Source organism: Vicia villosa, linkage group LG3 (genome assembly GCF_029867415.1).
Source record: "Vicia villosa cultivar HV-30 ecotype Madison, WI linkage group LG3, Vvil1.0, whole genome shotgun sequence".
Taxonomy (NCBI): domain Eukaryota; kingdom Viridiplantae; phylum Streptophyta; class Magnoliopsida; order Fabales; family Fabaceae; genus Vicia; species Vicia villosa.
Genome location: NC_081182.1, coordinates 74,088,891 through 74,115,483, shown reverse-complemented (window position 1 = coordinate 74,115,483; position 26,593 = coordinate 74,088,891). Strand labels below are relative to the sequence as shown.

The 26,593-nt window shown below is 35.3% G+C and overlaps 2 protein-coding genes across 3 annotated transcripts; one reads left to right on the top strand and one right to left on the bottom strand.

Moving 5' to 3' along the window:
- Positions 1–1,407: 1,407 nt before the first annotated feature.
- LOC131661901 (BTB/POZ and MATH domain-containing protein 3-like) lies at positions 1,408–6,793 on the bottom strand. The gene is made up of 4 exons (XM_058931557.1): positions 6,118–6,793; positions 5,665–6,010; positions 4,387–4,663; positions 1,408–2,160 (listed from the first exon to the last, which is right to left on the bottom strand). The coding sequence occupies exons 1-4, from the start codon at positions 6,501–6,503 to the stop codon at positions 1,946–1,948; spliced, it is 1,224 nt and encodes a 407-aa protein (XP_058787540.1). The 5' UTR covers positions 6,504–6,793; the 3' UTR covers positions 1,408–1,945.
- A 14,261-nt stretch (positions 6,794–21,054) lies between these two features.
- Positions 21,055–25,452, top strand: LOC131661899 (probable methyltransferase PMT11). Of its 2 annotated transcripts, XM_058931556.1 has the most exons (9): positions 21,057–21,934; positions 22,067–22,216; positions 22,473–22,743; positions 22,937–23,047; positions 23,258–23,417; positions 24,242–24,499; positions 24,589–24,711; positions 24,830–24,907; positions 24,985–25,452. In XM_058931556.1, exons 1-9 carry the CDS (start codon positions 21,263–21,265, stop codon positions 25,190–25,192), a joined length of 2,031 nt encoding a protein of 676 aa, XP_058787539.1. In that variant the 5' UTR covers positions 21,057–21,262; the 3' UTR covers positions 25,193–25,452. The 2 variants fall into 2 exon arrangements, 1 of the variants encoding a protein (XP_058787539.1); XR_009301297.1 differs by lacking the exon at positions 24,985–25,452 and having other exon boundaries at positions 21,055–21,934; positions 24,242–24,489.
- The last annotated feature ends 1,141 nt before the right edge of the window (positions 25,453–26,593 follow it).

Here is a 26,593-nt window from a genome sequence, read left to right as displayed (position 1 = left end):
ATATTTTAAAATTAATAAATTGGTAAAAAAAAAAATTCATTAATTAAAAAAAACATAGATACTATTTAGTAAATAATTTCAATATATATATATATATATATATATATATATATATATATATATATATATATATATATATATATATATACCTTGTAAAACAATTATGTTTTATAAAAATTATTTTGTAACATGTTTTAAAATTTATAAATTGGTAAAAAAAGATTTATAATTAAAAAAATTTATTGACAATATTGAGTAAATAATTTCAATTTTTCAAATCATCCTTACAAGAACATATATTTAATTTGATAAAAAATAAAATCAATATTCATATTTTTTAAATTTTAATAATTATTTTATTTTTAAATGTTCTAATTTTTTATTTTATTAAATTAATTATTAATATTTTTAATTTTTAATTTTAAATTATATTTTATAAGAGTAAATTAGTAAATCATTTTCTTATCCTATCCTGCTGGATTCTAACCCAGCTCATATTCAGGATAACAATTTGAACTAGTGAGGCAGGATAGGATAAGTTTCAAGATTAACTTATCATATCTTGTTGTGTCAGCAAACACTGGATTGAGATAGGATATGATACAGATATCCTATCCTGTCTCTTATCCTGCGCACCAAACGGACCCTTAATATATACTTAATTATTATATGTTTAACCATGATTCAAAGCTAGTTAAACAATTTGTGTATAATATATTAATAGTAAAGTTAGTTTTATGAGTATTTTATTTGTATTTGATAATAAACTATCATTTTGAATATATTTTATAAGAGAAATGCTAAGAACACTCTCTCAAACACTCACTCTCTTATTAGTTGAAATATGTGTGGATCCTACTAATTTATGTAGGATCTATTTTCAAAATAAAACCCACACATATTTCAACCAATAAAAAAGTGAGTGTTTGAGAGATTGTTGAAAAGAGAGTGTTGCAACACTCCTCATTTTATAAGTTTATTTAATTTTATAATAAATGTTTTATATTTGAACGCAAATTCAAAATGCATTTTAAATACATAGAATAAATTAATTTTGATGACGAATTATCATCATTTTAAATGTATTTGCTTATTATGATGAATTATTATTATTTTGAGTAAATTGTATAAAAAAAATTAATTTTAAATATGTTGAATGAATTTATTTAATTGAGTATGTTGTATAAATTAATTTAATTTAGTTTAATGTTTAAAAAAAAAGAGCATTGTTTGAAAAAGAGAAGTGTTTGAAATTGAAGTTTAACAAAAAAGACAGCTGAGTGAAGTGTTTCAAGCCAATCAACCAAACCGAAACAACAGTTTGGTTTGGTTTGAATTACGAGACAATGAGCAGAATAAGTAATTCTATTAATAGCTTGAAATTGAAACTACATCTTAACAGCAATATTTTCATATTTCCTCTATTCTTATTCATTTAACCTTTCAACTATTTCATGTCTGAGTACTCTACAGATGCATGATAAGTTGATAACAGATAGACAATGCCATAGTTCAAAGCAAGACAAGGCAGAACCGAAAATACCAGATACAGGAGCCAGCCATCTACAGATTGAATAATACACCACACATACACGCCACACAACCCAGTAGCTATGTAGGGGAAACAAAATGGGTATAGTTCTACTATCCAACTATATAACAACTTCAAAAGGAAGACTGTTTCCTTCCAAAATGTCAACTATTTATTATTTATTGAACTCATCAAACAAGATATACCCTACATTGGAAATTTAGAACTGTTCTAATGTCAGGCTACAGTTGAACTTGAAAATGCTGTCCAGAGTTGCTCTTTGAGACAAGGTAGAATGGTAGAAACTTCACAAATAAAAGCTGAGGAATCATGTGAAAAGAAAACCTTGACTCACTCGTTTTGACAAGCAGTTCCATAACTAAGGGTTTGTATTTCAGACTAAGTAAAATACTATTACGTCCGCCTCCTGGTACGCCTGCAATTTGGATTGACTGATTCTGCTCCCCCTCCATCGGTTAAATCCTGTCCGTATATGCTACTGACGCTTCTTTTCCTACTCAACAACAGACTTGAGGTATGATCCGCTGAGGCGAATATCTCCAGCAATTCCATTAACATGGTGGGGCAGCTGTCTTTCAAATGTAAGAAAGCTTCGGATTGCATTACAGCTGCACAAAGCATAATAATCAATCAGCGTATTCAGAAGTTGTTGAAATTTCAATGGTTCAAAAAGAAGTATGAAATTTCATCGGTTAATTAAACTCCTTTCGAGGATGCGACGAGACGAGCATATTTCAAATTTAAATAACAAGTCATAACCTCAAAAATATTGTTTCTGAACAACGAGAAAACATCTAATTCCAAGACAAGAAACCTTGAAATACCAAAGAAGCTACTGAATGACAAGTAGATGCAAGAAGAGAATGGAAGAAGCCTCAAACTAGCCCTATTTAAGAATAATTTCAATAACTTTAAAGTCAATTCTAAATTTCAAACAACATTTTAAATCCACTAGCTTTGTACATAAACTTGATATTTCATGCATAATTAATCGCTCAAGTTGCAACACAATGAGATATCAGGGAAAGGGGAAACTGAAAAGCTTAAAAGAAGAGTGGAAAATTTTCATACATACAGGCAAATTGAATCACCATGACAATTTCATGAAAGCTCACTTCACAAACTAACTTGAAAACCAATCCAAAAACAAAATTATGAAATCTGGACTGTTGACACACATCACCATTTCTTTTATTTTTTCTATATAAATAATTTATTATAAAAGAAAAAATAACATGTAATTACACCGTTTTGCCATGGGATGTAGTAAAAAGGTAACATGAACAGCTGTGAGGAAGGAAGGAGAAGGAGGGAGGGAGGGAGAAAACTTAGATGAAGTATAAGTTGACAATAGCCATTATTGTTAAAGGGTGATAGCAACAACATCAACCAAGCATTATCCCAAAAAGTGAGTTCGGCTACACGGATCAACTTCCGTCATAATGTTCTATCCAAAACCATGCTTCTATCAAATCGTTAATCTCAAGATCTTTCTTAATAACTTCTCTTGTCTTTCTTTCTCTTTTCTTAGCAAGCCTGTATACAGATTTTTTCCCCTCCTTAGTTCCTAAAGATTGGTATAAACTGTTAAAAGCTATTGATCAGAGCCATGGGAGATGCATGCGGCCAGTGCTCGCAGTGGGACTTGTGGGAGACGCAGAGTTACCAATGCTTGCGGCCACAAAGAGAATCGCCAAATCAGGCTCAGTCTGAAGTGAATAAGACAGAGCTACGACTTAAAAAAAACACATAATAAGATTGAAGCAGTCGTACAATTGACAATTGACGAAGAACCGTTTGTCCTCTCCCTTCTCCCTGCTCAATTTCTCATCCTCTCCTATTTCTCATTTTTCAGCCTCGGTACTAGTAGTTTTTTCTCTTACAGAAACGGCTCTAGTAACCTTTGAAAATTAGTACTGCAATAAAGCTTTTGCTTTCCAAGCCTCGATATTTAATGGACATTTAATAGCTCAAGCCCCAAGATATAAAACAGCGGGCCAGTTTTTTTCCTTCATAAAAGCTTTGACATTTTTCCATTATACTATTGGCCGGGTATACTACCAACAAAGTAAGTCACTGCAACTAAGCTCAGTGTGGTGTAGCCGGTGAATCGTCGCATTTTAGTGACTTTTAAGAATGCCATACATTGTCTATGTCGGTCGGGTTTGGTCATCAACAGACTTGTTTTAGTCATCCGAACCAGCCCATCAATATCCATTGCATATACACACACACAGATAACCAGTTTCACAAAATATTTACTTATATTATTCCCTTCCCTCCATCTTTCCTTCCTCCCTAACTTGATAACTCAAATAAAGGTAATCATGAAGCTTCTGAGTAGAGATCTTTCCAAAAGATTCACAGAAATAAAAATGAAATATGAAAAGCACACTTAAGGAAGGAATGGGATTCAAAAGGACCTCAGGTCAAAATTAATTTTAAATGTAAATATAGAATTATAGATAGATACTAAATGATTAATGAAAAACAGGCTGCATTAAGTATAAAAAAGCACACTTAAGGAAGGAATGGGATTCAAAAGGATCTCAGGTCATAGTTAATTTTGAATGTGAATCTAGAATGTGAATTTAGATAGATACTAGTTATAAATGAATAATGAAAGACAAAGACTGCATTAAGTATAAAAAGCACACTTCAGAAAGGAAGGGGATTCAAAAAGATCTTAGGTCATAATTAATTTTGAATGTGAATATAGAGAGATACTAGTTACAAATGAGTAATGAAAGACAAAGACTGCATTATACTACAAAATCAAACCCCTGCATTAAATCAGAAACACCATACTAACAATAACATGCAGTAATACTCACCTCCCAAGTTTTTCGGGTTCGCAATGAATTTTAAACAGATTGCCTTGAGCTGTGGACAGTGGTGTTGCTCGGCCAGGGAAAGTGTTGTAGCTACGGTCTCCGTATTAATTTCTTCACACAATCTTGATTCACACAACATTTTTAGCCTATCAAGATTATAGAGATCAGCAGCAGCCAATAGATGCTGCACCATGACAGTATAAGAGCACATAGGTATTGAGCCCATAACCTCATAGATTTCAGGAATTTTGTCCGAGTAAATGAAGAGAAGCATTGCCTGAAAAAAAATAACAGGATTTTCACTAAATCAATCGGCTTAAAATAATGCACGAAAGAATAATGGCTTCAATCAGATATTGTATGCAAGCAAAAAACACATAACACAAACAAGACTGTAATGTGAAAACAATATCCTAAAAAACCACCCACAGTTCTCCAAGTATTAGAAAGGAATGAGATCATAATTGACGTGATCAGCTTTCTGTTTATTTTGATAGAGACATCTCACTCTATTTTACTCTACCACAAATAATTATTTGGTAAATATACACCCAGTTCCAACTAACTGATTAATTAACAAACAAGTGCAAACGGATTATTTATGTGTTCATATCATGGTTACATAATTTGGGGCACTTCGTAGAGAACCGTGAATTGATTTGTGACCTAGGGGTAGAAATTCACGATGCCTTTGCAGATTAGTTCTTTAGAATTGATAAGCAATCCACTGAAATCCAAGTACAAGAGCATGGACATCGCTCCGAATTTAAAACAACTACATGATGACTAAAACCGTAATGCCAATCAGCCAAATAAGGGAAGCAGTACAACAACTTTAAATTGCATTATGTCAGCTTTGTTTTGCTGCTAAAGTACCCCTCATATATATGCTCTTTTTGATAGTCAATGTTTCTATCTGTTATTTCAAAATCTCCGAATAGGAACTTTTTAAAAATGTTGGTTTGAAAGTATAACTTAGTCATACTATGTCATACGTTTTTAACATTCGATGTGGGGCTATTGTTGTAGTATAAATTATTTATAGCCTACCAATCATAATATTAGGATTACCATGAACCCAAATAATGTACCAGTACCAACTATATATACCCCACTCTTGTACCCAAACCCGTACCATGTACCAAAGCAAATTGAGAACTAGCTAGTATGGTTCATATATCACAAGTGGGATTAAGCATTCATTTTTTCATACAATGTAGAAATGCAGAATCATTTCACTATCCAGATATATCATTATACTATATGATAACAACTTACCTTGAAGATAAAGGGTTCAATATCCTCTACCACTACTTCCTCTAAGCAAGGATCCCCAACAAGTCCATAAAACTGAGCTCTAAACACAGGCGACCGAGCAGCAAGAATCAACTTATGAGCCTTAAAGCTTTCACTCTTGACCTTAAAAACAATGTCACAACCAACTTGAGACTCAAACAAATCCTTGAAATCTTTACCCATATCAGAAGCAGGCACAACAACACCATGCTTAGATCTTTCAAAACGCGTCTTAACAACACCAACCGTGCAGTGCATAACAAGACAATCATCCTTCAAATACTCCGAATTTTCCAACACCGGCCTCTTAAAAAAACGCTTGTAACCCCTACAACACGAAACACGTGAAGTTCAATAATTCAATTACACCAAACTGAAAACCCTAAAATTCCAAAACCTCAAAAACATGAACTTTATAAATGCGAAATAACGAACCACATGCTGCCTCTATACTTGAGAGTATAAGGACCACTCTCAAGAGGACGATCAAAATGGCTATGAACTTTGTGATTCCCCTTTGAAGTCTGATCAAGCAATGTCAATTTGAACAAAGCCCTAACATCAGTACCCTCACTAGCAAGCGCAATGAAAACCGAAACATACATAGAATTATCTTCAGGATTCTTCCCGTCAGGGTAAAAGTAAACAGCCCAATCGTAACCACCGACGCTGAAAGTGTCACTGGTGATGTATCTCCCAGCTCCCATTCCTTTGGATAAAGAATAGCCCTTTATCGTTAATTCGTGCGACCCATTTACTGTTTCGCTTACCGAACGTGACCATGACGAGTTGTCCCATGGTTCCTCTTTCACCTCTTCCATTATGGTTGAATTGAAATCCTAATTTCCAGGAGCCAGTGATGAAGTTGGGGATTAGGGTATTGAAGTGTGTTGAAGATGAATTTTATGGTAGTGTGGTTGAATTAGAGTGAAATTGAGGTTGAGATTTGGGGTTTAGTTGAAAGAATTTGAGAGAGGGAAGAAGAGGGAGAGGATCCGTTTCGTTAGCATCGTGTTTTTTTTTTTGCTCTAGTTATTTATACGATTTTGGTGCTAACGGTAACGCACTTGGTGCAAACTATTTTAACTATCAAGTGTGAGGTGTATGTAAAAAAACATGATCTAATAGTTATGCAAATGTTAAGATCAAAATAATCACGAGAAATGTGGGATCTATGAAAGATGGAGGAAGTAATAGCAAATTAATTTATGCAATATTAAGGTCAAAATCTAATAGTTATGGAAAGATAATGATTGGCAAAAGACACATAATGTGGGAATGACTTTGATATTGACATTGATACTCAGGTTCTTAGTCATATTAAGAAGGAGGAATTCATGCACGTTGATTAATCTACAATCTATTCAATATACAATGCCACCATTAAATTCATATTACCCTTTAATGATCTAACTTATTAAACACTAATAAAGGTCAATTTAGTCATTTCATAAACACCATAATTTCTACACTTTTTATTTTTATTCAACCCGCTTACGCCACTTGTCCCTTAACATTTTCATCCTACAGTATACTTTCCTACAAATTAACTTTTCTTTCATTTCTCATTCTTTCTCTACCACTGAAGAAACTTCTGCAAATCTATCTTTCAATAACTTCCACGCAAGGTTCAAAGTATGATATGTTTTTTGGATTCGATTTGGCTTCTTTTTTATTTTTTGTTTTTATTCACTCTTTCACTTTCATTTTCTTTTTTCTATTTCAACTCATAAATATATGTTGTTTCTTCCAATGTTTTAGTTTAAATTGTTGAGGTTTGTTGAATAATGAGAGAACGAGAGGAAAATTGGATTGAATCCGTGTGTTTGAATTACACAGCGGAGCTCAGTATATATAATAGGAGGAATAAATGCCATAGTAATTACATAATATTCTATTTCTTATTTACACGATATCCTAATTACTCAGAATATTCTATTTACATAATACGGAATATTTCGATATCTAACACTCTCCCTCAAGCTGGAGCATATATGTCATATGCACAAAGCTTGTTACAAATATAATTAATTCGGGGACCTCTCAAAGACTTTGTGAAAACATCAGCCAACTGATCATTTGAATTGACAAAACTAGTGCTGACATCTCCAGATAAAATCTTCTCTCTGATGAAATGACAATCAATCTCAATGTGTTTGGTTCTCTCATGAAACACTGGATTTAATGCGATATGCAGAGCTGCCTGATTGTCGCAAATAAGTGTCATCTGTGAAACATCCCCGAATCTCAGGTCGTGAAGCAACTGTTTGAGCCATATAAGCTCAAAGATTTTTTTTGCCATGGCTCGATATTCTGCTTCCGCACTTGACCTTGCCACTACACTTTGTTTCTTACTCTTCCAGGAAATTAAGTTACCACCCAAGAAAACACAATAACCTGAGGTAGATCTCCTATCAAAAGGAGAACCTGCCCAATCTGCATCTAAGTATCCTACAACTCGAGTGTGTCCCTTGTCTTCATAAAGTAAGCCTTTTTCCTGGAGCTCCTTTAATATATTTTAAGATGCGAATCACAGCTTCCCAATGCCCTTCACAAGGAGAGTTAAGAAATTGACTTACCACACTAACAGGAAATGAAATATTTGGGCGAGTAACAGTGAGGTAATTCAGTTTTCCAACTAATCTTCTATATTTTTCCGGATCGGAGAGTGGCTCCCCCTGAGCTGGCATAAGTTTAGCATTGGGATTCATCGGAGTGTCAACTGTCTTGGCATTTATCAGTCCTATCTCCTCCAAAATATCCATAGCATATTTCCTTTGTGAAATCACAATCCCCTGTTTGGATTGGGCAATCTCTATGCCCAAGAAATAACGAAGTCTGCCGAGGTCTTTTGTTTGGAAATGATGACAAATGTGTTGTTTTACTTGTGTGATCCCATGATGATCATTACCTGTAATGACAATGTCGTCCACATACCCAATTAAGTAATACACCCAACAGCTGAGTGGCGATAAAACACCGAGTGATCAGCTTCACATTGCGTCATACCAAACTGTTGAATAACAGTGCTAAATCTCTCAAACCAAGCCCTAAGAGATTGCTTAAGACCATACAAAGACTTCCGAAGACGACAAACTAGTCCAGAAGACTCCCCCTGAGCAACAAACCCAGGAGGTTGCTCCATATAAACTTCCTCACACAGATCACCATGGAGAAACGTGTTCTTGATGTCAAGCTGGTAAAGGGGCCAGTGACGAATAGTTGCCATAGAAAGAAATAATCAAACCGAGGCCATTTTAGCCACGGGAGAGAATGTGTCACCATAATCGAGGCCAAATATTTGTGTATAACCTTTGGCCACTAAACGTGCCTTGAGACGATCAACTTGTCCATCAGGCCCAACTTTAATTGTGAAAACCCACCTGCAACCTACAACAGATTTCCCAAGAGGAAGAGGAACAAGGTCCCACGTGCCACTGTTCTGAAGAGCACACATCTCATCAAGCATAGCTTGTTTCCAGCCAGGGTGAGAGAAAGCATCACCTACAGTCTTAGGAATAGACACAGAAGACAAGGAGGAAATACAAGCATAATGCAATGTAGACAAGCGATGATAAGACAAATTAACATAATGAGGAGATGGATTACGAGTGGAACGTATACCTTTGCAAAGTGCAATTGGAAGATCGGTCTCAAGGGGGCAGGACAGGAGGGGACGAAGGAGTTGGATCCGGAGGGGAGTCTATGGTGATTTCGGCATTAGCTGATGGTAGTGGAGGTGGCCGTGGTCGACGCTGATAAACCTGCAAAGGAGCTGAAGGGGGTGGATTGGCTGGCAAAGGAGACAAAACTACATTTGGTGGGGCAGTAGTGAGAGAAGTGGGAGATAAGGAAAACATGGGTGCTGCAGACTCAGACCCCGTAGATGTCCCAAAGGGACTGACTCAAAGAATGTGACATCAGCAGAGACAAAATATCGACGACGAGACGAGGAGTAACATTTATATCCCTTTTGGGATCTTGTGTAGCCTAAGAACACACACTTATGAGAACGAGATGCGAGTTTGTCTAGCCCGGGACTAACATTATGGACAAAACATGTAGACTCGAAGACTCTAGGTTGTAAGGGGTGAAGAGACTGGTGAGGAAATAGAATAGAGTGAGGGATCTGATTGTTGAGGACAGATGATGGCATCCTATTTATGAGATAACAAGCCGTAAGGACAGAATCACCCCAAAAATGTTGAGGAACATTATTGTGAAGTAAGAGTGTCCTAGTGGTTTCAACTAAGTGTCTATTTTTACGTTCAACGACCCCGTTTTGTTATGGTGTGTGAGCACAAGACGTTTGATGAAGTATACTGTTAGCAGCCATGAAGGTTTGAAATTGAGTAGATAAATATCCTCGAGCATTGTCACTGTGCAAAGTACTAATGGAAATACCAAACTGATTTTTGATTTCGTTATAAAATGTTTGAAAAATAGCGAATAACTCAGATCGATTTTCCATTAAAAATAACCAAGTACATCGAAAATAATCATTAATGAAAGTAACAAAATACTTAGACCCTAAAGTGGAAACAATGTGACTAGGACCCCAAACATCCGAATGAACTAGAGCAAACGGAGACTTAGAACGACGATTGACACGACTCGGAAAAGAACTACGAACATGTTTTCCTAGATGACAAGATTGACAAGACAATGTAGATACCTTTGAAAGGTTTGGCACCAACTTTTGTAACTTTGCAAGGCTTGGATGTCCTAATTGAGCATGAACCAGGAGAGGAGAATTAACCACAGAACCAACCTGTGCAGATAGTTGAAGAAGATAAAGACCATTAGACTTACATCCTGTGCCAATCATCCGTCTCGAACTCCGGTCATGTAAGAAAAAAGAATCTTTGGTGAATGAGATGATACAATCAAGGGATCGAGTCAAACGACTTAGAGACAATAAGTTAAACGGAGATCCGTGTACATAAAGAACATTAGTAATGGAGAGCGAGGGAAAAAGGTGGATAGTACCAGTACCCTGTGATTGAGTTTGGGAGCCATTTGCTAATGTGACAAAGGGTAATAAACCAGAAATAGAGAATGAAGAAAAAAGAGATTTATTACCAGTAATGTGATCAATGGCGCCTGAATCAAGGATCCATGGGCCAAGAGATGTGGAGTGAGAAAGACCAGCAAAAGAATTACCCGTGTGCGCAACAGAGGCAGTGGAACTAGCGGCCTGACGCTCCTCATACCACTTGATAAAGTCGTTGAAGATAGCAGGTGAGGTAGCAGAATCGGTCGGAGTAGCTGCCGGTGGAGGTGGAGCAGTTTGGGCAACGTGGGCAGTCCGAGGAGAAGGACGTCCATGTAAAGCATAACACCGATCAATAGTGTGGCCAAGCTTATGACAATGATCACACTTAGGATGAGGCTTTCCTATCTTTTGAAAGTGGCCACGGTCACCACCCGGAGCATGATTACCTCCCTGAAAAACCAAAGCAGATGAATCAACTGGTGTGGGTGACACTCCACCGTCAGATGATGATTTTACGGGGACACGTAGCAAGGTAGACCATGCAGTATCCAGAGTAGGGATTGTAGGAGATCCCAATATCTGATCACGAACAGACGAATACTCTAGAGGTAATCCATACAGAGCTAGAAGCATGAAGAAGGATCGACGTTGCTCAAGTTCCTTAGCAGTGGTGGCAGCTGGGGGCAATAATTCATTGAAATCATGTAGGAGGCCTTGGACACGGCCCAAGTATTCATCCATAGAACCGTCCAGGCGACGGGGGAAATAATATTCTGCAAATTTTGACACACTCCATATAGACGTTGTGTATCATTGGTATAAAGGATCTTAGCCTGTGCCCAAACAGATCCGCAAGTCTCATGAGATCGAAAGACCTGTTTCAAGGATGGACTAATGGTCGACTTAATGAGACTGCAGAGTTGGGCATCAATTTTCTTCCAACGAGCACTATCAGTGGCAGCCACCGAGTCAGCCTTCGTAGTGAGGTGATCTTTATAGGCTTGTCCCCGGAGCCATAACTTGACGTCGGAAGCCCAAGAATCATAGTTAGTTCCGTCCAATTTGTCAATGGCAAGAGGAGTAGTGATGTAACTTGTGAAAATAGGGGCCTCAGCCCTTGGAAGGGGATCGGCAGCCATGGGTTCCAAAGATAGTAAGAGAAGTGACCGGAAACCGGAGATGAAGCACGGTTACCGGAAAAAAATTGGTGCCGATAGCCAGTGGGTCTACCGGGAAAACACGGATTAGGGTTGCCTCTTGTTAGGCTCTAGATACCATGTTAAGAAGTGTGGTTAGGCCTAACTCAATCCTACAAAACCGGCTTGTAGGGTGAGGATTGCCCCCACTTATAAGGACATGTTCAGGCCATATATTATCCGATGTGGGACTCTTAACACACCCCCTCACGCCCAGGACTAGACAACTGGAGCGTGGAAATAAATGGTGGGTGGCCCGATAGCGGAAACCATAGAAGGTGGCCCACCGGATCTTAAACGAGGCTCTGATACCATGTTGAATAATGAGAGAACAAGATGAAAGTTGGATTGAATCCGTGTGTTTGAATTACACAGCGGAGCTCAGTATATATAATAGGAGGAATAAATTCCATAGTAATTACATAATATTCTATTTCCTATTTACACGATATCCTAATTACTTACAGAATATTCTATTTCGATATCCAACAAGGTTGAACAACATTATAAAGGTATGCTTCCGGTTAAATCACATTTGTTTTTGCTTCAGATTGAATCGTATTTTCGTTTTTGCTTCAGATTAAGTCTTGTTTTCGTTTTTGCTTCTTTGTAGTTTAAAATGTTTTCACTTTGGTTAACAACATTACAAATCTAAGAGATGGAGCACGGGAAAGAACTAAGACATTTATCATTGTTTGCCTTGCCTTTAACATTTTCATAATATATTTTGATTTGTTGCAGTGGATAACTTTTTTTTATCTCTATGTCTTATGCATTTTCATGTTTCTTCAATGCCAAAGATCTATGTTTCCTTTGACTTTTTATTTGTTGTTGTTGATAACTCAGCATAGTATGTTTTAGAAATAGATTTCATTATCTTAAGGTTTTCGTAAGTCCTTTCACAAACTGATTTTTGTGTTACAAACCAGTTTCTTCTCTTGTATGCTCAAATTCTTCAATATTTATAGTTGTTTGTCTTAGAAATTATGACAGTTGAAATATATGGTATACTTATGTTTTCAACATTTTTTCTTTGGTTAAATATACAATCCCCCTGCCATTAGGGTGAGTTTTGATTTTCCCCCTTGAAGTATTTTTTTTGTGAATGCGCCCTTATAAACACAAAGATTCCATTTTCACCACTCCCTTTTACTTGTTTGGCTGACTGCGTATTATGCTTTTGACTATGTCGCATCGAGATGTTGCTGAATGTATATTTAGCTTGTTGAAATTAAAAAAAAATTGAAAAAAAAATACAAGTATACATTCCTCGTTACCCCCGTGAATAGTTAGAGTTCATAGTTGGAAAGTTTCAATGGGAGAAGAGGAAGTGAACGTAGAAGAGACATGACTGCGTCTTCTACGTTCACTTTGTCTTCTTCCATAGAAACTTTTCAACTATGAACCCTAAATATTCACAAGGGTAACGTAAAGGGCCGCTAAAAGGACCACGAGGCCACAAGTTCTTGATGACTCGTTTGATACTACATCTACTTCGCAGCCCTGACCGTCTGGTTCTTATAGCCGACTCTCTCAGGCATATGATGCAATAGAATCTGAGGATCCCGAAGCCCTTGTTGACCCTAAAGCCCCTGAAGCCTAGGAGGAAGTCAATTTGGATGCCCCATTAATTAAATAGTCATCCAAGAGGGTCATTTGACACCTCCTTACTTTATAATCATGCAAAGCCTGCTACTAGGAGTGTATGTCATGGATAGGTATATTTTGTTTCTTTTTCAATACATATGTTGTCAACTAATTAAATCCATATTGATTTATATGTTTTCTTTTTACAGGAGTCAGAATGTTTGAAAATGATTAACCATGACAAGATACTGGAGTTTCCACAGCCCACTGATGTTGGGTTCAGTGATGTTATTTGCTATTATGGTCTTTGTCAGTTTATGTTGTTCTACGTACGTGACCATAAACCACGATATGCAGGCGGCTTTTGTAGAGATGTGGCACTCAGGGACGTCATTTTCCATCTATCTATTGGCGAGATGATCATCATTTTGGATGACGTCTCATGCCTCATGCATTTAGAAATTGTTGGGGATGATGTGCAGGTCGAGTACCACTAAAATTGTTCATTAATGTGTTATCTCTTGTTCTTGGTTATCACGTACATGTTTGTGGACAAAAGTGCTACATACATCGATGTGGTCTACCTAATGTACATCACAAACTTGACTATGATTCATGAGTACAATTGGAGTGTCACCTATTTGATCTACAAGTACTCGAAGTTGAGAGAGAGAGAGAGAGAGAGAGAGAGAGAGAGAGAGAGAGAGAGAGAGAGAGAGAGAGAGAGAGAAAAGAGAGAGGGAGAGAGAGAGAGAGTTGTCTTTGGAAGACAAAGTAGACGACGGGGTATTGCACGATACTTACAGTAATTTCTTGTTACTAATATTTTCTTAATTCATTTGTTATACTTGTTTTTAATATTGTATCCGAACCATTTTAAAGGATGATTCATCACCCAATTCCCTTGCATCCAGGGGTTTTAAGGGACTTTTTAAATCGTTGTAATTTTTAGCAACACCTTAAAAACGTTGCCTAAGATACCACAGAAAAATGTCCCTTTTTCTTATAGTTTAAGGGATGTTTTAGGAAAGTGTGGCCAAAAGGCGATAAAAAAGTATCCCCTTAAATAATAGGCAATGCTCGCACAGAGGACATCTAGAAAATGTCCCCAATTCTTTTAGCCAACACTTTTCTCAATTCTGGAAACACTTTTCAGTTGTTGTCAAAAAGGAAAAATATTGTAGTGACGTTCCAATATTGAATTTTTAAATAATTGATAGATTTTGAATATATGACATAAATTAAGATACTGTTGCAAAAAGTATAGATAGCATGCATATGACAGGTTGCATGCATATGACAGTTATGCTATCAGTCATGAAAAACAATCAACATACTTAGATTGCTGCAAAAAGACACAGATAGCATGCATATGACAATTATGCTATTAGACAGTCTGTAGAAAATATTACCTTTCTCCATGTATATATCGAATGGCATACCAACTTTATCTTACACACATGCCATCTTATGCTACGAGGAGAACATTTATTATCTTTTGTGTTTTTTTAATAGCTTCAACATACTAATTTGACATGATTTCGAGCATACTTTTTGAAGTTTTTTCCATGCTTTTCATATGTAAATCCTAATATTTAACACATAATATTGTGACAATTTATAATTTAGGTACTCCAACTCCAATGTCAGTGTGTTAAGTTGTATTTAGTATTGCAAAATGTAACTACTATGACATTCTTCTAACACGGTAAATAATAGACACTTGATGGTAAAAACATGATACATGAAGTAATTAACATTTGAAACATGTTGACTTTTGCAATTTAAAGAATAGTAAAGTTAACAATTGGATCCATGAAGCTTGTATGTTTTGTTTACCCGCCAATGGCTTATTTCTTCATTTTTACTTCAACATGTAATGCACTCTCCATCGATAACCTATGCCCATCATTTTTGCAGATTTTCGAGCAACTGTACCCTCTGTTGTATGACATTGTCTCCTATCTTAACACATATTTAAGGAGATAATAAGAGTTAATTAATCTTCTAATGCCAATGTATATTAATTCAACATTCTTCATGATGTATATTTCATGATCATGAATCTTATTGCGCTAACTATTTATGCTAATTTTTCAATTAACACTATCCACTGATTTGTTATGTACGATTTCCTATAAACCCCAACTACGAAAATGAGAGACATTTTTTGAAACGCATATTTTTAGTCGATTTGATTTTCACTTTAAGTAAACTATGCAATATGGCCAATTTTAGAATGGTCTTCGTGGTCTTTCTCCTATGTTATCATTAGATAACAAATTGTTTAGTTCATATTAAGATGTTTTCATAACAAGGCAAGATATTATACAAAATTCGTTTATGTAATTTATTAGCACATATTGACAAATCATTGCATACTATGTATTTTTAATAGCATGTTTCCCATTGCCATTGGTTTTTAAATTTCGAAAAAAAATTTCCAGTATGTTTCCATTACCATGTAACCACATTTTAATCGACACTTTCCTAAAAGAGTCACAGAGACAACCATTGAAATTGTCTGTCAAATTATTCAGTGCCTTATTATCCTAACTATATTATTAACATCATAATTCGATCAGGTAGGTTTTATATCATGGATCAAACTTTGTGTGTAGATACTAAGAGAGTGCGAGCACAGCGAATAATACTACAAAAAGAAAAACACTCTAAACATCTCAAGACTACATCTCATTTTTAAAATCCGACGAGTATAAACATATAAGCACAAACTTCTCATTTACCAAATGATATTAATCATACCATGTTAACACCAACTTCCAAATTCTAAGAAGGTCCCTTGTTGATATTACACCATCCATGAGTAACCGAAAAATAGTTGAACAAGTGGTTACTAAAGGAAGAGCACTATGTGCTATGTTCGAAGGTTCAAACCTGCGTGAAATATACTTGGTAGTAATGTATTCATGTTATGCATTTTAGTGATACCAATGAATTCAAATTTGTATAGTATTTTTTCAATAATTTTGAAAATGTGATTGAAATATTTCATGAGATGATACATGACACAAACAATTAGATCCAAATAAGAAAACATGTATAGTTAATATTCTCAATATGCATTTGAGTATAATTATGTTGTACAAAATAATTTAAACTCGTGTGGGAGCACGGGTTTTTTACTATTTATTATTATGATTAGTCGCACGAGTTTTTTTACTATTTATTATTATGATTAGTCACTCTAGCAAAATTATGTTGTGGTATTATAAGGTTGTAGCAAACACAACATTTTTTTGGTATTGTAATAAAAATTATGATGCAAATAAGTCGAACATTTTGGTCATTTTTTATAATAGGTCTTATTAGAAAAGGCTTGGGAATTCATTAATGTTGCTGGGTTCTGATGGTTTGGTTTTTTAATAGGCAAGAGGTTAGGTAAAAATAAGGGAGATGCACTTTCCACTCTTATGGGTGTTTCTACGTAGCCTTGAAAATTTTATAATGTCTCTAGCGTCCGGAGATGCATTTATGAACTTACCTATTTTCGCCATTTCTCGGACCAAACTGAAGAGACGTCTCTTTTACGTTAAAATTTAATATGGAGATGCATATTCATATGTATAAAAAGTGCGTTCGAAGATGCATCTCCGTAAACACAGTTTATTCAAAAAAACCAGTGCTCCAGAGATGCATCTTGGGACGTTTTTCTTTCATAACCCGCGCCAGAACCCTTCTCTCTCTCTCTCTCTCTCCCTCTCCCAACCATTGAAGCATCTTTTCATTTCATTTAAGCATTAATGGATCTCTTTCTCCTCCTTTCCAACATCTCATAACATTGAAACATCTTTTTTACATCAATCAATTCCATTTGGTAAGTTTTTCAAGTTTTGTTTTCTTTTTATGTTTTTATTTGTAGTTAGTTTTTTAGGATACATTAGTTATTTTGGGCACTTTATGTAGTAGTGTAAACTAACTTGGTAGGTTAGAAAAACATGCAAAAAAGTTTTTTAGAACTGTTATGGCAGAAAATGGGTTATTGTCATGAGAGACCAACGAAGGTTTGTTCGAAGATGCATCTCCAGATTTGCTTTGAACTATTTTCATATATGCATCTCCCGATTGGACTCAGTTAAAAGATTGGGTGATTTTGTGGACTTATGAATTTCTCCAGACATGTTGTTTATATATGTCTCTATTTATAAGGCAGGTGCAATGGATAAAGACAACATTTGTCAGATTAGTCTCGGACGTGTGTCCCAAACCGTGTTGGTAAGACGTGAAAGGGCCGCAGAAAGTACCACGAGGCCACAAGTTCTTGATGACTCGTTTGATACTACATCTACTTTGCATCCCTGACCGTCTTGTTCTTATAGCCGACTCTCTCAGGCACATGATGCAACAGATCCCGAGGATCCTGGGGCCTCTGTTGACCCTAAAGACCTTGAAGCTTATGAGGAATTTGATCTGGATGCCCCATTAATTAAAGAGTCATCCAAGACGGTCATTTGATACTTTATTACTTTATAATTATGCAAAGCCTGCTACTAGGCATGTCTGTCATGGATAGGTATATTTCTTTTCTTTTTCAATACAATGTTGTCAACTAATTAAATCCATATTGATTCTCATGTTTTCTTTTTATAGGAGTCTCACTGTTTGAAAATGATTAACCACGACAGGTAGATACTAGAGTTACCACAACCCACTGATGCTTGGTTCAGTGATGTTATTTGCTATTATGGTCTTGTCAGTTTATGTCCTTCTACGTACGTGACCATAAACCACGACATGCAAACGACTTTTGTAGAGAAGTGGAACTCAAGGCGTCATTTTCCCATCTATCTATAGGCGAGATGATCATCACTTTGGATGACGTCTCATGCCTCGTGCATTTGGATATTATTGTGGATGATGTGTAGGTTGAGTACCACTGGAATTGCGCATGGAGATGTTATCTCTTGTTCTTGGTTATCACGTACATGTTTGTGGACAAAAGTGCTACATACATCGATATGGTCTACCTTTTGTACATCACAGACTTGACTGTGATGCATGAGTACAATTGGAGGGTCACCTATTTAGTCTACGAGCACTCGAAGTTGAGAGAGAGAGAGTTATCTTTGGAAGACAAAGTAGATGACAGAGTGTTGCACGATACATGTTACTAATATTGTATCTGAACCATTTTAAAGGATGATTCATCACCCAATTCCCTTGCATCCCAGGGTTTGAAGTTACGCCTAATATGTTCTTAATTCATTTGTTACACTTGTTATTAATATTGTATCCGAACCATTTTAAAGGATGATTCATCACCCAATTCCCTTGCATCCTCGTGCATCCTCTTTTGTTCCGCACACGGGAGGTGGTGCGGTCGAGCCATTCATAGTCGCTCTTGACCATATGATACCATATTACGTTTACTTATGCTCATACGAGGGTCACCGCCAGACACGTCAGTTTGACATCATTTTCTTATACTGTAGATAGCTCGGATGTAGTTCAACTACATGTTTCATAATCGCATATCCAAAAAAAAATTGAAGTTTACAAATCGCAACAAACTTGAGATGCAAGACCTGCTCTGTTACCCCTTGTTGGAAATTAAATCAATAACAATTAATCACACATACATGTTTTACATATTATACCATATATTTTAGTGCTGAATAGAATAAATAAATGTGAATATGTATATAATTACAAGATCTACGACAAATTAGTATATGAGAGATTTCAAAAATATTTGGATCTATAAGATAAAAGTCTTTTGGCAATGATAACTGTGATCCTGAAATGCAAAACTGTAGAGACAAGTGACCGATACTTATTGACTTGTGGATCTTCCTCAACGGATACTCCTAATGCCTTGAACACTCTTTAGATAGGGAGAAGATATAAACTGCTTGTGTACGATATATTTATATAGAGGATAACCAATCAAAATTCTCATTATTTCGAAATGAGTCATCCACTCATATTAAAGTTCATATCCAACTAATTAATTACTAAATTAAAATTTAATTAATTTTTTAAATTTTATTTAACCACTTAATCAATTAAGGCTCTTAATTTGATAAATAGTTAATATAATTAAAAATATATACGTCCACATAATTACCAAATAATAATTATGTGAATATAATAATTAAATAATATCTAACTATAAACTATTCCAACGATTCTAACTTAATTAATTAAAATAGAAAATTTCTCACCCCACCACATAGACATTTGGCACATCACCGAATTGACAAAATTACTCTCGTGCTTTCGTAGATGCATCTCCGGAAACACATTTTTTTTTTTTTAAATTTTGGTTTTTTTCATAGATGCATCTACTACATCTACGGAAAGGTTTGATAGGATTTGAAAATAGAGTGTTCCGTAGGTGTATTTACGGAACTTGTGATTTTTTCAGTTAATTAAGAAATTAATTTGAGATTTTCCCAATTAATTTGGGATTTTTCCAATTAATTAACTTCTAACTTAATTTGAGATTTTTCCAATTAATTGGGAAAATCCAACTTTCACTATGTTTTAATTATTAAGTAGATGTCATCAAACTTAATTAATTTGAGATTTTCTCAATTAATTGAGAATTAAGAAAATCTCCAATTAAATAATAAATTAATTGAGAAAATCCCAAATTTTCAATTAATTGGAAATTTTTTTCCGTAGTTATCTCTACGGGAAGATTTGATGGGGTTTGATTAATTGAGAAAATCTTAAATTGAGAAAAATTTTCCGTAGATACATCTACGAAAATGTTTGATAGAGTTTAACAATAGAGTGTTTCGTAGATGCATCTATGGATGGAACTTGTGATTTTCTGAATTAATTGGGAAAATCACAAGATTCACTATGTTTTATACGCTACGTAGATACATCTACGGAAGGAATCAAATTTTTTCAAAATATGAAATGCTTCCGGAGATGCATCTATTGAAGCTGTGGCAAAAATGAAATTTTGTGTGGTGTTTAAGAGATCCATGAGATAGGTTGAGAAATTTTCTTTAAATAAACAACCTATTTGAGTGAATTGATTTAAATTAGATATAATATTAATTAGTTTTTAAAATTAAATTTGGCTAAATTACAGTTTTGGTCCCCTTGTTTTAGGTTTTTCACGATTTTGGTCCCCCTATTTTCTTTTTAAACAGTTTTGGTCCCCCATCCCAATTTTGTCTTTACTGTTCATGTACGGACATGTACTGTTCATGTACGGGTATGTACTGTTTATGCACTATTCAAAGACAAAATTGGGATGAGTGACCAAAACTGTTTAAAAAGAAAATAGGAGACCAAAATCGTAAAAAACCTAAAACAGGGAGACCAAAACTGTAATTTAGCCATTAAATTAATATAATTCATTTGATTTTTTTTTAAATTTATAGTTATTAATGAATATTCTTCATTTTAATGACTAGTTATATGTTGAAAAAAATAGTTATTGCTCATCACATGATTCGTGTGTATTGGTTGATTCAATTTTTGTGTGCAATTGTATTAATACATATGTACCTGAATATTGAAACAAGTTATTAGAAGAAAAAAAGAAAGTGCGTTGAAACTATTGATAAATTGATATTGATAGTGTATAAGTGAAACAAAGAACAAAATTGATTTTTTTTATATGTCTTTCTTAAAAAAGAAATTAAGAACAGAGTGTAATTAGTACTCTGGGCAACTAACTAGTTTAAGTTTAACTCCAAAATACAGTAAGATCCAAAATACAGTACTCACTCACTATTCTTGCTGATTTCATGAACTAGTACAGAGAACGGAAATTTTTTGATTCATGCCGATTAATCTTAGATCCGTGAATTGAAGTATGAAATCTCCAATGAATCTCGATTTTCTCAAAACAACCCACGCTCTCAAGATCGCTTTTTTCCTCTTCATTTCCATCACTTTCTTCTACTTAGGAAAACACTGGTCCGATGGCTATCAACAACTCATCTTCTTCACACAAAACTCCGACCCGGATCCCAATCTCGATCAATCGGTTTCTATATCCCCTAACTTCAACAAATCATTCAACATTTCTTCACTCATCGATCACAACAGCACAGAACCTGTTCGAGAAAAAGCCCCAACGGAACAACCACCACCACCGCCACCGCCGGAGGCGGCACACGCGGCACAGGATTCGGTGGAGAAATTCGGGATCGTGAATGAGAATGGAACGATGTCGGATGAGTTTGAGGTTGGGGAATTTGATCCGGGGATGGTGGATGATTGGGTTAACGAAACGCAGGTTGAGAGTGAGGGCTCTGAGAGTGTTCGGGATTTTGGGATTAAGAAGTTTGGATTGTGTTCGCGTGATATGAGTGAGTATATACCTTGTTTGGATAATGTGGAAGCGATTCAGAAGCTGCCGTCCACGGAGAAAGGAGAGAGATTTGAACGGCATTGTCCTGAGGAAGGGAAAAAGTTGAATTGTTTGGTTCCTGCTCCTAAAGGTTACCGTGCTCCAATTCCGTGGCCCAAAAGCAGAGATGAGGTCAAAATTTCATCTTTATTGTTTTTCCTTCCAATTCAGCTAAATGGGTTTTTTAAGTTTCAATTAGGAGGATTATGATTCTGTTTTGTATTCACAATATTAAATTAGCTTTTTTTTGTTGGGTGTCTGTAGGTATGGTTCAGTAATGTTCCTCATACTCGTCTTGTTGAAGATAAAGGTGGCCAAAACTGGATTTCCAGAGACAAAAATAAGTTTAAATTTCCAGGAGGTGGTACACAGTTTATACACGGGGCAAATGAATACTTGGATCATATTTCTAAGGTTACTTTATTAAGTTTAGTAATGCATTCGCAATAGACATTTATTCAGTTTTCAATGTTTTCATTTTCACTACATGCTTGCAAGACAGTGAAATAAGATTGGATGTTTGTATAAGATGTTTTAAACTGCAGTCTGCAGTATATACAAATTAATTCTAGATTCGATTATATTATTATTTTGGTTTCACTTTTTTGGGGACAGTATCAGTGTATCTTGTAGTTGTAGGTTGATAGATGTTGAATATCCATATTTGCAGATGATTCCGGAAATTACTTTTGGTCGGCATATACGAGTTGCTCTTGATGTTGGTTGTGGTGTAGCTAGTTTTGGTGCGTACTTACTAGAACGGAATGTCGTCACTATGTCTGTAGCTCCCAAGGATGTTCATGAGAATCAGATTCAGTTTGCTCTTGAGCGAGGGGTGCCGGCCATGGCGGCAGCATTTGCAACTAGACGTTTATTATATCCAAGTCAAGCTTTTGACTTGATACATTGTTCTCGCTGTAGAATTAATTGGACTCGAGATGGTATGTGTTTCTCTCTTTTGTATAGTGTTCAATAGTTCTTGGTAGTAATAGGAGAAAACTGATATGGAGAGGTCTGTGATCAACCAGTAGAGTATAAGAGAAAGCATGTTGGAGCTGTTACATTAATTGATAATGATTTCTCAAGATTGTTATTTGAATTATGACGCGTGAAACTTGTTTACTTGTGATGAAGATGGGATCTTGCTGCTTGAAGTTAATAGGATGCTAAGAGCAGGAGGGTATTTTGTTTGGGCTGCCCAACCGGTTTATAAGCACGAAGAAGCTTTAGAAGAACAATGGGAAGGTATAGTTGAAACAAGTTTCCATTTAGATTGAATTTATTGAAGCTTTTTAGCTATGTTATTATTGAATTTAAGTATTCTTCAGTGCTGTACTCTTGAACTGGCTTCAACAGTCAATAAGTTATTGGAGTTTTTGTCCAACTCATTATTACTAAGGAATGCTTTCTGTACCATGATTAGTGTAATGTAACTTTGGGTTTTGTTGTCTCCAGTGATGCTTAATCTCACCACTCGACTCTGCTGGAAGTTTTTGAAAAAAGATGGGTATATTGCAGTATGGCAGAAACCTTTTGACAATAGCTGCTATTTAAGCCGCGAGGCAGGAACTAAACCTCCTCTTTGCGACCCCAGTGACGACCCAGATAATGTTTGGTAAGTTCAAGCCTTTCGGATCTTTCAATGATTATATACATTTTTTATAGGAGACCCGTAGTTAAGTCTATCAGTTTTCATCCATTTATTTGAGTATCATACAAAAGTATATGTAAATTTATTATCATTCTTTTATGTTATATATTGTATAGATCATAGAGCTTTCCGTGATAAAACCAGAGTCAAGAGTAGGTACATATTTGCAATGTTAAAACACCCTAAAAAAATTAACCGAGTTCCTTTCTAATTCAGGATAGAATGTAATGGTTACCCTTTTTGCATAAAAAGAAATTGATAGAAGCCTTTGTGTTGTCAATTTTTTATTTTTAATCTATTTTATACTTTCTTCTAATTGGTTAACCTTTTAGGTGGGTTACTAAAGCTTATTGAAAATTATAAGCAAGTTAATCCTTCCCCACTCAATCTTTATGGTGGAAAAAGATAATAAGCAAAATATGAAAAAGGGAAAAGGAAATTAAATGATGCAGAAATGGTTATTTCATTGTCAATGTGGTTTTTCATATATTATGGATTGTAGTTATCTCATAATAGAATGTGCAACTCTGCAAGAGATCAGGGAATTAAAAGGAGTTGGCTGTGCCCCATGTTTGTACATGTGTTTTGGATTTAATCCTCAATATTGTAGAATACTTATTATGGTTGCACTCTTGACATATATGCTGCTCATGAGAAAGAAAACTAATGATGAGTTGTATCAATAACTTTTGCTGAAGCCTCATGATAGCTTTAATCCATCTTATTGTTATTATTAAATTTAATAGCTCATATTTGTTGATTTTATTATTTGCCTTTTAATAATCTAGGTATACTGATCTAAAAGCATGTATCTCTGAATTGCCTAAGAATGGATATGAAGCCAATGTTACCGATTGGCCCAACCGTTTGCAGACCCCGCCCAATAGGCTTCAAAGCATAAAACTTGATGCTTTCATATCCAGAAAGGAACTATTTAAGGCAGAATCAAAATACTGGAATGAGATTATAGAAAGCTATGTTCGTGCTTTGCGCTGGAAGAAGATGAGATTAAGAAATGTTATGGACATGCGAGCAGGTTTTGGAGGGTACTGCTTATGTCTTACATACTCTGTTGCTGTTAATATAATTAGGGATTTTCTGATACCTATTTTCAATATATTTGTGTGTTTTACAGATTTGCAGCAGCAATGATTGAGCAGAAGCTTGACAGCTGGGTTATGAATGTTGTTCCTGTTAGTGGTCCAAACACATTGCCTGTCATATATGACCGTGGATTGATTGGAGTTATGCATGACTGGTACGTTACAAAATGTTTTTCAAGATATATAAAACACATGTGTCTGAATGCGTAATGTATCCTCCACATTACTTTTGTATTGGCATGTACTAATAATAATTCATGATTTATGCTATAGGTGCGAACCATTTGACACCTATCCAAGAACCTATGATTTCCTGCATGCAGCAAACCTGCTTTCTGTAGAGAAGAAAAGGTACACTTTTCTCCACTTGTTAGTTCTTTTATCTCTTCCCTAGCTGAATCTTACTCTATTACATTTCTCTCTACCAGATGCAATGTGTCATCAATTATGGTTGAGATGGATCGGATACTAAGGCCTGGTGGACATGTATACATCCGCGATACCCTTGCCATAATGGATGAACTTCAAGAGATTGCCAAAGCGATAGGCTGGCACACGTCACTACGAGACACAGCCGAGGGGCCTCACGCAAGCTATAGGGTCTTGGTTTGTGATAAGCATCTGCTACGGGCTTGAAGCAATGAGGTGGTAGAATGTAAAATGTGTTTTTGATACAGTCAACCACATAACAATGCAAATTTGGTTTTGAGAAGTTCGGAGGAAAGATACAAGTGTAAAAGTATCACTTCTTCACAAGAGGTAGTGACCATTTGTTTATTTATTTATTTGTACTACTGGGTAGGTGTATAACGATCCCACACAGCTTGGTAGGTTGACTGCATCACATAACTTCTTTGTATAATTCAATTTATTTGTATAATATTAGAAATCTTTCATAGTGTATCTTATTCAAAGATGTTTACTCAAAAGTTCTATATCTGCTATTTATGTTTTGATAATCTAAAAGTACAATATATCCATTCCATCTTAAATGGAGTATAAGAAACAAAAAAAGAAACTTGTATTTGATATAAATAGAAAGTATAGTACTAAGTTGAGTTGTTTGGTCTGTATAATATTATGGATGTTCTATTCTTTTTAACATTTTTTTTATTTCAATAATTCCACTTTCAATATATATTTTTGGTCTTAATCCAGGTATCCTGATATGTAAAGTTTAACCAATTCAAGTTTCAGAAAAATTCCAAAGTTATGTATTCTTGGAACTCTGTTAGTCAAAGTTTAGAAGGAAGAGTCATCTAACATTCCTTCTCAAGTAATGGAAGCTATCATTGAAAGAGAAACTTTTCAAGAAGATGACCTACACTGAAAATGAAACTTTTTCTAAAGAAAAATCTTCCTCTTTGAAATTTGATCACCAAAAATCCAGAAAATTATAAAAACCATATTTATGTCAAAATGAGTATATCGACAATTTGGAATGCTCGTGTTTAAAACTTCTAGAAATGAAGATTATTTATTCTATATTGGCTATTCTGAGGCTGAATAAGTTATCAATAAAGAAACTAAGAAGTTGTTGAGTGGTCCATGATTCTACTTTTGATGTCTTCCTCCAAGTCATTGTAGAAAAGTACCATCTATATTCGAAAATGTCCAAACTTAAATCTGAATACCATCTATGTTCGAAAATGTCCAAACTTAAATCTGAGTCCCACAAAGCTCACTATAGCTTTAATATACAACCACTAGTAATTATGCATTTGCTATCAAGTATTACCGGTCATCAGTAAAGCCTCTCACCTCACACGAGCAGGTCTAAATCGCCTCAAAACACCACCGTACAGAGTTTCTCGCCGTTGTGGAGAAACCCACCGTACAGGTAAGTTATCATAAGTTAAACCCATAAAGAAAGCAAATTTTTGCCTTTCTACAAGAATTTTGCTATGCAGGGGTAGAGTTAGGTCAATGTCAATTAAAACACGGACATAGTGGTCAAAAGTTCTATCAAACATAGATTTAGTGACAATAGAGTCTCTGCATATAGGAATTCCAATACTACTTGCCATATAAAATAAT